This window comes from Lepidochelys kempii, chromosome 23 (genome assembly GCF_965140285.1).
Source record: "Lepidochelys kempii isolate rLepKem1 chromosome 23, rLepKem1.hap1, whole genome shotgun sequence".
Taxonomy (NCBI): Eukaryota; Metazoa; Chordata; order Testudines; family Cheloniidae; genus Lepidochelys; species Lepidochelys kempii.
In genome coordinates this window covers 15,296,737-15,306,991 of record NC_136402.1, presented here as the reverse complement: position 1 = coordinate 15,306,991, position 10,255 = coordinate 15,296,737, and the positions used below count along the sequence as shown (strand labels likewise).

Below are 10,255 nucleotides of genomic sequence, written 5' to 3'. Positions count from 1 at the left end.
ACAGGCTCCCTGGTTGGATTCCATCTCCCATGGTGCATGACCGTCTCCCCTCTCACTGAAGGGAGCTGGTGCATCATGGGAAATGAAACTCAGCTGGGAAGCCCAGGCCATGGAGGAGACTGGAAATATTGAGGCACCCAAACTACAATTCCCCTGAGGCACTGCAGCAGCATATCCATAAGAACTGCCATAGTGGGTCAGACCAATGGTCCATCTAGCCCAGTATCTTGTCTCTGACATTGGCCAGTATCAGAGCTTCAGGGTGAACTTACAGCACAGGACAATTTTGGAGAGATGCAGGCCTGTCTTCTCATCCCACGTTCTGGAAGTCAGAGCTTTCAGGTCACCTGAAACATAATGTTGCATCCCTGATCATCTTGGCTAAAAGCCAGTGATGGACCTATCCTCCATGAACTTATAAAATTATTTTTTGAAACCAGTTATACCTTTGGCCATCACAACATCCCATGGTAATGAGTTCTACAGGTTAACTGGGTGTTGTGTGAAAAATCAAATCAAAATATTTCGGGTTTGGGGCATTTGTTTTTGGATGAAACAATTCAGAAGTTACCTGTGGAAAAAACAGACCCTTTTTCAACAAAAATTCCTTTAATCAAACCCCCACTTTTCCATGAAAAAAAAAAAAATGTTCCAATGAAAAACATTCAATGGCACACACAGCAACACCATGTTTAGGACAGGAAGTGATGGGGAGCCCTGTATCCAATCGAAACTGCCAGAGGAACAGAGGGGAGACAAAGAGGTGACCACACACAGGACAGGAAAACAAAGCAGGTTTCTCTTTTATTTTTATTTTTTTTCCAAAAAAAGGCACTAAGTTGATTTAAAAAAAAAAAGAAAAGATTTTTTCCTTTTGTTTATTTAAAGCGAACAAGAAATTAACCATCAATTATGTACAAAACAAGGAGATTTACAGAGTTTAGTGTGTTGCACCCTCTTTGCCAATAAAAAAAAGGAATAAACTGAGAGATTCCCACCTTGAAATGAAAAAAAAAAAATGGATTTTTATCAAAAGGAACCAGAGGTTATTTCAATCCCTGCGGTGTGAAATAACACCCCCACCCTATGCCTTAAAAACAGCACCCCAAAAAACCTGGCCTCCATCCGAGCAAGGCATTGGCGAAACCACGCCGCAGGCACCAAAGACCTCAGCGAGCTTGTCTGGCTACACAACCGGGGAATCAGCTAAGAGGGAAGAGAGGAGCCCATTTAAAATGTCCCCGGCTGTTTATAAAAATAAGGGAAGAGGGAGAAAAAGATGAGAAGGGGCAGGGAAAATGGGGTTGGGTGTTTTCAAAAGGCAAAAAACTATAAACAGTCAAACCCAGAGATCCGTCTCGACCAGAAAAGGCCTGTCGGCTGTTTCCTCCCAAATCCCCACGGTCTCTTGCTCGAGTGGCTAACAGGTCCAGGTGACAGTAAATACAGGGGAGCTCAGCTCGACTTGTGGCTGGTTCGGTTGGTCAAAAAACAAAAAAAGAGTCAGAAACAGTACGTGTCTGTCATCTGCTTGTGAACAGGCTTCCTCCTAGGGAGCGACGGAAGGCAGCGGGAGCAGGATGCCACTATGCTGGCAAACTCAGCTTCTTCCCCTTTAGAACTGTGGGAGGAAGGATTTCAGCATTTCTTACGCCTTTGGTCTCAAGGCATTTTACACCTTCACTCACCACTGAGAGAGGCAGCCCTTTCTAGGGTGGGATGTGATAGCTGTTCCCAAGGGACTTGCTGACCCAGAGGGGAAATGCAGCCACCTCTGGGGTGGGGGCATGCAGCTATTTAGCAGACACAGCCACACTAGAAAAGTATGACAAGCGAGAACAGAGACCAAATGCCAAGCCCTGAATTTTAGGCACTCAAACAAGGGCTGATTCGCAGAGGGGCTGAACACACTCAGCTCCCATTGACTCTGGAGCACCTGGTCTCACTGACAAAATCCTGCCTCTTCCCCGGGGTGGATTTTGATGCCTAACTTTAGGCAGCAGAATTCGACAGGGTTGGCTGGCGCGGTGGGCTGGCATAGCAGGGGCGACAGGGCCATGGGATAAAATCGCCACTGTGCAGGGATTTGCCCGTCCAACTCCCCCAGTAAAGCCCCACAGAGCCTTTAATGACCACACCGGGTCTGTGTTGCACAGATCCCCCCCTGAATTACCAGTGTTAGCCCTAGAAGCACAGGTTCTAGGTTCGGCCCCAGCACCCCACACATGCCAATCCTGGGAGGTGGGTGAGCACAGCTCTGTTTCCAGAAGTGCTAAGTGGGGTATAGCGAGGGGAAGCGACTTGTTTTCTCCCCAGACCACACAGCGTATCAGTGACAGAGCCAAAATAGAAACCAGAACTCCTCACTTCCAGCCACCCCCCTGTAACCACTAGACCCCACTCCCCTCCAAGTGGAAGGACAGAACCCAGCAGTTCTGGCTCTCAGCCCCCCTGCTCAAACCCATGATACCCCACTACCCTCACAAAGCCGGGGAGAGACCAAAGAGTCCTGCTCCCAGCCCCCCACCTCTGACCACTAGCTCCCTGTCCCTAATCTCCGGCACACACCTTTTGTGATGTAGAGGTAGAAGAAGTCGCAGTAGAGGATGGTCTGCACTAGCCCAGCCACGATGGCGATCAGGTCAAAAAAGCCCTCCTGCTGGTAGCGCCAGATCCAGTTGAAGAGGTAGAGGGTGCGGTAGATGCCCAGGGCGAAGAGATAGTGGCTGGTGATGGTCTCCGCCTCGCCCGTCTTGCTCACCATGAACAGCTGCGGCAGGATGGCCACCGACTCCAGGTAGATGGAGAACGTCCAGAGGATCTTAGGACCCGCGCGGCAACGGGGAAAGAACCAGTTAGAACTCATGCCGGAGTCCACGGGATCCCCCCGCACCAGGCTCTAGGCGGGGAGTCACCCTCCCTTCCTGCCCACCCCCAGAGTAACCAAACCCCGCCTGACCAGCCTGGCGGTGCCCCCGCCGGGAGGCAGGGGGCCACCATTACCTCCAGCGGGGTGAAGTCATGGTTCACCAGGAAGGCCAGCACAGCCGTGGGCACCACAAGGAACTCCACCCGGAAGGTGTCGTGATTCCCGTCGTATGTGGCCTTGAACTTGCTGTAGATCAGCCACACCGTGGCGTAGGAGCAGGCGATGTACACAACCTGGAGACAAGAGGCAGCGCTGGGTGGGAGCCCAATCTTCCCCTGCTGGCTATCACGGGCGGCGGAGGAGCAGCCGCGGAGAGGAGCCTGTGATAGGCACTGCACAAACCCAGCACAACCAGGTAGCCCCCGCCCCAAGGTGCAATGACATGGGTTGTATGCCTCTAGTGCGGACAGGGACCCTTCACCCAGACGTGGCCCTCTGGGGTGGGCGCTGGTTATATGGGGTCGCTTCGCCTGGCACTGGGACGTAGCCCCTTTGGGCTGGGGCGTGTGGACTGGCTATATGGGGACTCCACACCCAGCGCTGAGACGCAGCTGTGGGGGGTGGTTATACAGGGACCCCCTCACTGAGACATGGCCCGTCTATGGTGGGCACAGGGGCTGGTTTTATGGGGACCCCTCACCCAGCACGGAGACTGGGGTGACAAAGAGCCAAGCATCGAACTGAAACCCAGGGGAAGGCGGGCGGGAGCTGATGAGGGGTGTGGGAGGCAATCGGGGGGCGGGAGGGGGAGGTTCAGAGAGGGCCTGGGGGCAGATGACAGCAGGGGGGCTGGGGAGCCCCCAGGCACGGTGATCAGGCATTACCTTCATGGAGGTGTTGTAGAAGGAGATGAAGTTGGTGATCAGGTCCAGGTAGCGGGTGGTGAACACAACAGCGAAGAGAATCTGGCTCTTCCCAGAGATCCCTGCGGGGGGGGGGGGGGGGAAGAGGAAGGAGAGACAGGACATGAAGTGGGGGCCAGGGGGCTGTGGGTCAGGAGTTGGGGCACCTGCAGAGCTGGGGGGTGGGGGGAGAGCCCAGGGCTGGGCTAGCAGGGGGGCGGCATGTCGGGAGTGAGGAGCACCAGCCGTTCCAGGCCTGCTCTATCCAGGGCCTTTCCCATCTGCCCTGCGCGTGGATCGCTCTGCAGCGCAGGGGAAGCTGCTGACTCCAGCCCGGGGCTGCCCCACACAGACCAGGCCTCTGGCTTCACCCCATCACAGCCCCCTGCAGTGCGTGTGTGTTGGGGCGAGGGGTGCCTGGGGGGGGTCCCAACAGAGGGGGGGCAGGAGGGTAATTTGTGGGATCTCTGACCCCCCCCCAGCTTCCATATCATCACCTTCCTCCCCTTCCCCACAAATCACCCTCCCTCCCAAAGCTATTGGGGGTGGAATGACCCAATCACTGGGGCTTTAACTACCACCTTTCCCCAGCCCCCCAACACCCCCCAGAGGAGGGGACATAACCCCTCAAACTTCCCCCAAAGGCAGCTCTTCAAGTGGGGAACCCCATTTCCTCCGGTCCCCCAAGTCCTCCGCCCTCCAAAACCCCATGCCATTCAAAAAGGAGCCCCCCAAAACCGAGCCGAGGCTAGTCCCACCCCGCCTCAAAAATACACAAGTAGGAGGGTGCACTGAACCCCGCAAATCAAAGGGCCCATCCCCACTTCATGAGGGGTGTCCGCTTCCCAATATGAAGTTTAATTATCCCCAAATCTCTCCCGCAATTAGTTCTCTAAAAGCCCAGTCACGGAGGGGTGCGCTGGGGGGTCATGCACCCCAATAATTTCCCTTTGTTACATGGGAGGCGGAGAACCACCCTGCTCCGGGCGAGAGGCTGGGCTGAGCCAGCTAGGACCCCTCCAAAGAGAGCCCGGGACAGTTTCCCAGGGGAGACCCGGAGGGGCAGTTTGGGGGCGCAGAGGAGGGATAAAGGGGGGCCCTCCTTACCCGCACAGGACCTCGTCTTCCAGATCTTCATCAGCAGGATGATAATAGCCAGGAGGTGGGAAATGTCCCCCAGGAATCGGAAGATGTTCATGGTGGGGGGTGAGGAGGTTTTTGGGGCGCTGGCTGGCGAGATGGGGGGAGGGGCGCCCCTTACCGTCTGGGAAGGGCCCGGCTGGAGTGTGTGTGGGGCTGAGGAAACAAGGCCCGAGCAGGTCGAGGAAGGAGGAGCAAAAAAAATCCCCTCCCCCCGCGGGGCTGGGCTGAGAGATGACAACGTGTCCAGCCCCTCCCGGAGCCAGGGAGAGAACCCAGGAGTCCTACCTCCCTCGCCCCCTCTGTTCTAACCACTAGACCGCCCCCCTCCTGGAGCTGGGAGGAGAACCCAGGAGTGCCAGCCCCCACCCACCTGCTTCAGGAAACCAAGCTGAATGATTTGAATGCCGCCCCACTGCTCCCCAAATTTGCTGTAATCCAAGTTACCCCTGTCTTTGCAACAATCCTCCCCCTGCCGGCCCCATAGAGGAGATCCAGAATAAATAGGTCTTTGGGGACGTCCTCCCCCTCCTCTGCTTTCACCTCAGGGACACCCCTCATGCCTGCCCCCCAAATCTCAACCCAGCCAAATACACAGTGATGTCACCTTGACAATCACCGCTGGCCCTGATGCCCTAGGACAGCTCTAGGGGGAGCGCTGTGCTGCGGGGCGTGAGGCAGCGTCTCAGCAGGGGGCGCTGGGCTGCGGGGAGCGGGGCGGGGAGCTCAGCAGGGGGCGCTGTGCTGCGGGGCGTGAGGCAGGGGCTCAGCAGGGGGCGCTGTTCCCATCGTCTATGCTGGCCTCAATGCCCTAAGGCGACGCTAGGAGGCGCTGAGCCTTTGGAGTTGCCACATTTCTGATAAGATGAGCACGTGGGAGTCAGGAGGGCTGGGTTCTATCCCAGCTCTGGGAGGGGAGAGGATTCTAATGGTTATAGGTGGGTGGGGTACGGGGCGGGGGACTGGGAGCCAGGACTCCTGGGTTCTCTCTCTGGCTCTGGGAGGAGAGTGGGGGCTGGTGGTTAGAGCAAAGAGGGCTGTGAATTAGCTCTGTGGTTCTCCCATCCTTTGGCGGGGGGCAGGGTATAACACCTCCCTCTCTCCCCCAGGTTGCCCCAAGAGAATGGGCTCATGCTGTATGAGCATCTAGCCCCCACCCCCAAATAACCCCACAGGTACAGCCCAGCAGGGCTTTGCCCAACCCCTGGGACAGGAGGGTTGGGCCCAGAGAACATAGCCTGGGGGGAAGGCATTTTGCATCTGTCGGGGGGGGGCATAGCTAATGGTGGTGGGGTGATTTGGGGGTCCCCACAGGCTCCAGCTTCATTGGATGTCCAGCACACAGGCTGGTGCCACCCACAGCCCTCCACGCTGTGCCTTGCAGGACAGCTGCGCCACGGGCAGAAGCCGGGTGGAGGAGTGCGAGTTGCTAGGTCACCATGCCCTGCTTACAGCTGATGCAGGGAGCGGCTGGGAGGGATGTGCCAGCCAGTGCCTGCCAGGGCTGGGTAGAGGTGGTGGCGAAATTATGCTAAACCCCTGCTCTACCCACTAGACCCCACTCCCCTTCCAGCCCCTCTGCTCTAACTGTCCACATGCCCTTTCCAGGGACCCTTTGCCCAGCGCTGAGATGTGGCCTCTCTGGGGTGGGGCATGGGGTCTGTTTATACAGAGACCACTTACCCAGGGCTGAGATGCGGCCCCTCTGAGATGGGGTGCAGGGGCTGGTTATATAAGGACGCCTCACCCAGGGCTAAGATGTGACCCCTCTGGGGTGGGGCATGGGGACTGGTTATATGGAGAGGCTGGTTATACGGGGACCCCTTACCCAGGGCTGAGATGCAGCCCCTCTGGGGTGGGGCACCGGGGCTGTGTAACAGCCACACCTAATGTTTAGGGCAGGAAGAGAAAGAGAATCCTTCATCAGATGCAGGTTCCAGCGGGGGATTTAGGGAGGGCTACGCTGAGTCCTTCGGGATGTGGCATGGTCCGGGCACCGGGGTCCGCCGAGGGAAAAAGGTCCTGTGGCCCCATCCACGATTCTCAGTTCATGTAGCTGAGCCCCTTCTGGCCAGCAGGGGGCAGCGCCAGCTCAAGAACCGGCCTAGCCAGCCTTGGTGTGCTACCCAGCCAGCTGGCCCTGAGCCCTGGGCAAACTCCAGCCACTGGTGTGTGCAGACACAGAGGGGTCGCTTCTGCCCCATTACATGGGGATGGAACCCCGGCATCCTGCCTCCCAACCCCAGCATGCGCTGGGGCAGGCAGAGCCAGGCAGCAGAATATAGACAGGCCACGGGCCAGGTTTTCCCAGCTCTAGCCACTAAACCCCACTCCCCTCCCAGAGCCAGGGATAGAACCCAGGCGTCCTGGCTCCCAGCCCCCCTGCTCTAAGCACTAGGCCCCATCTCCTCCCAGAGCCAGGGATAGAACCCAGGCGTCCTGGCTCCCAGCACTCTCCTCATAAGCCTCGTCCGTCCCCATGGGCTGCCTGGCACCTGCGGGCCCTGGAGGCAGCACCCTGGGCTGGGGGAGGGGGCAGCGAGAGAGGGGAGGGGCGCAGCTGTTCATTGCCTCTGACTAGAAAAGTGGGGAGGCAGCTGGTGCTGGGGGGGAGCTGGTGTGGGCGGGTGCTATTCCCCTCACGCTGCCAGGGTCGAGCAGCTGGCGCTCCGCACCAGTCATGCTGCCCTGTTTGCTAATGACGGTGGTTAATTGCTTTCCGATCCACATGAGGGGAATGGTAAGCAGGACAGCAAGCTTGCTGGCGGGTGGGAGGGAACCAGGACTCCTGGGATCTCTCCCTGGCTCTGAGAGGGGAGTGGAAGCTAGTGGTTAGAGCAGTGGGAGCTGGGAGCCAGGATTCCTGGGGGCTTGTGAGAGGAAATTCATTGAGGTTTCTAAAAGGCCTCTGGTAGGCACTTAGAAAAGGCTAAAGATAGATTAATAACGCCTTCCAGTTACAGCTTTTATAAAATACAGCTGCCTCTGGGGTGGGGTACTGGGGCTATTTATACAGGGACCTCTCTCCCGGCGCTGGAACGTGGCCACCTCTGGGATGGGGCGCGGGGGCTGGGTATCCGGGGCTCCTTGCCCAGCGCTGAAAAGTGGCCCTGCTGGGGTGGAGTGCAGGGGCCGGTTATACGGGGACCCCTCACCTGGCACTGAGATGCAGCCTCTCTGGGGTGGGGCATGGGGGGGGGGTGCTGTGTAACAGCTCGCAGGAACATCTGGGGCAGGAGATGAAGTTTCCCGTTGAAATGTCAGGGGAATTATGGGATTGGTGCAGGACACCTGGTTTCACAGCACCACGGTTGGAGGGAAAAAGCCAAGGGACGGGAGATGAGCCTGGCACTGCCAGGCCTGGGCAAGCAGGGAGGGGCACTGGCAGAGCTGCATGTGGGCTGAGTTCTCCTCCCCCACCGTTCCTGGCACCTAATGAAGGGGATTTAGGGAGATGATTAAGGGGGCCATGGAACAGCAGGAATGTCAGGGGCCCACAGTGGCTCAGCACCAGCTCCAGGCTGGGTCAGATCAGCCCCCACCTGCCCCTGGAGCATTCCAGCTGCCCTAGGCCCTTTCCCACTCAATCTCCTTCACCCTGGCCCTCCCAGAGCCAGGAAGAGAACCCAGGCGTCCGGGTTCCCAGCCTCCCCTACTCTAACCACTAGACCCCACTCCCCTACCAGAGTGGGGCGGGGACTGATCGGCTGTCTTCTCACACCCAGCTGGCGCTCTGCCGTTACATTTTCTATCGGCCGTGACTATTTTTTCCTCCTTTCTTCCTCCTTCCCCTTGTTCTCTGCAGAGAGCCCGAGCGTCACGAATGGGGGACGGGGCCTTTGTTCCTGTGAGCCGCCTTGCTCCCCGCTGCTCCAAACCAGCCCCAGTCGCAATCTGCCACGGCTTCCATCGTTGTGCCTGCTCCAGCAGGGCGTGGGGACTGCACCGGACAGCACCGAAAGAGAAGACAGCTGGACTGAGGTGCTAGGGGGGTGCTGGGCGCTCTCCTCTGCCAGTCATTGCAGACCCCGGTGCTCCAGGGCAGGGCAGGGAGGGTGCTCTGTAGGGGGCGTTCTTCTACCCGGGAGTGCTGCGGGGCAGGTATCTCCCCCAGCTTGGTGAATCTTTTTGTCAACACCTATCCCATAGTGATCCCTGGGTTCTGGGGTGAAACCTGGCGCAAATTTACCCCTCTCTGGGCCTGTGAGCTTCTGAGCCTCCCAGTACCACCAAGCCCCCCATAGCACAGCCCCCCCTTTTGGTTCAGGGCTCTTTGGCAGCCAGGGGAGCACCCCCCGCCCCCCTTTTCAGCCAGCAGCCTCTAGGTACAGCCCTGACTGCAAGGGGAAGATATCCCAGCCACACACCCCTTAGACTCTAGAGGTCACTCGCCCCTTTACCAACCACTTCCCAGCTGGTCTCTCCTCCACCCTCCCAACTTCCTGGGCCCTGCTTAGCTTGCAGAGACCAGCTGGTATCACAACTCGGGGTGCGTATGGGGGCAAATTGGTGGCTGGCTTCTGGGAGGAGTGGGGGAGGGAGGGGAGTGTGGCATTGTGTATCCCTCACACACCCCCCTCTGAGACATACATCCCTTGCACACCCTCCTCTGCAACACACACACACACACCTCTACTACATACACACACATGCAGACACACCCCTCTGACACATACACCCTCACACACCCCAGTGTTACATACATCCCTTGCACACACACATACACCCTCACACACCCCTCTGAGACATACATCCCTTGCACACACACATACATCCTCACACACCCCAGTGTTACATACATCCCTTGCACGCACACATACACCCTCACACACCCCTCTGAGACATACATCCCTTGCACACACACATACATCCTCACACACCCCAGTGTTACATACATCCCTTGCACACACACATACACCCTCACACACCCCTCTGAGACATAAATCCCTTGCACACCCTCCTCTGCAACACACACACACCTCTACTACATACACACACATGCAGACACACCCCTCTGACACATACACCCTCACACACCCCAGTGTTACATACATCCCTTGCACACACACATACACCCTCACACACCCCTCTGAGACATACATCCCTTGCACACCCTCCTCTGCAACACACACACACCTCTACTACATACACACACATGCAGACACACCCCTCTGACACATACACCCTCGCACACCCCAGTGTTACATACACCCTTGCACGCACACATACACCCTCACACACCCCTCTGAGACATACATCCCTTGCACACACCTACTTGCACCCTCCTCTGCTACACACACACACCCCTCTATTACATGCACACACACACACCTCTGACACATAC

At 57.5% G+C, this 10,255-nt stretch overlaps 1 protein-coding gene across 1 annotated transcript; it reads right to left on the bottom strand.

Moving 5' to 3' along the window:
• Positions 1–586: 586 nt before the first annotated feature.
• KDELR1 (KDEL endoplasmic reticulum protein retention receptor 1) lies at positions 587–5,149 on the bottom strand. Its single transcript, XM_073322181.2, has 5 exons — positions 4,879–5,149; positions 3,754–3,854; positions 3,004–3,162; positions 2,569–2,821; positions 587–1,621 (listed from the first exon to the last, which is right to left on the bottom strand). The coding sequence occupies exons 1-5, from the start codon at positions 4,967–4,969 to the stop codon at positions 1,587–1,589; spliced, it is 639 nt and encodes a 212-aa protein (XP_073178282.1). The 5' UTR covers positions 4,970–5,149; the 3' UTR covers positions 587–1,586.
• Between the last annotated feature and the right edge of the window lie 5,106 nt (positions 5,150–10,255).

What these genes read in the sequence shown, in the direction of transcription:
- KDELR1 (XM_073322181.2), bottom strand. Translation starts at nt 4,969, where the DNA reads ATGAACATCTTCCGATTCCTGGGGGACATTTCCCACCTCCTGGCTATT. An exon ending in TCTACAACACCTCCATGAAG is followed by an intron (nt 3,163 to 3,753) that starts GTAATGCCTGAT and finishes TCTTGTCTCCAG; the next exon opens with GTTGTGTACATCGCCTGCTC. An exon ending in ATGACTTCACCCCGCTGGAG is followed by an intron (nt 2,822 to 3,003) that starts GTAATGGTGGCC and finishes GCGGGTCCTAAG; the next exon opens with ATCCTCTGGACGTTCTCCAT.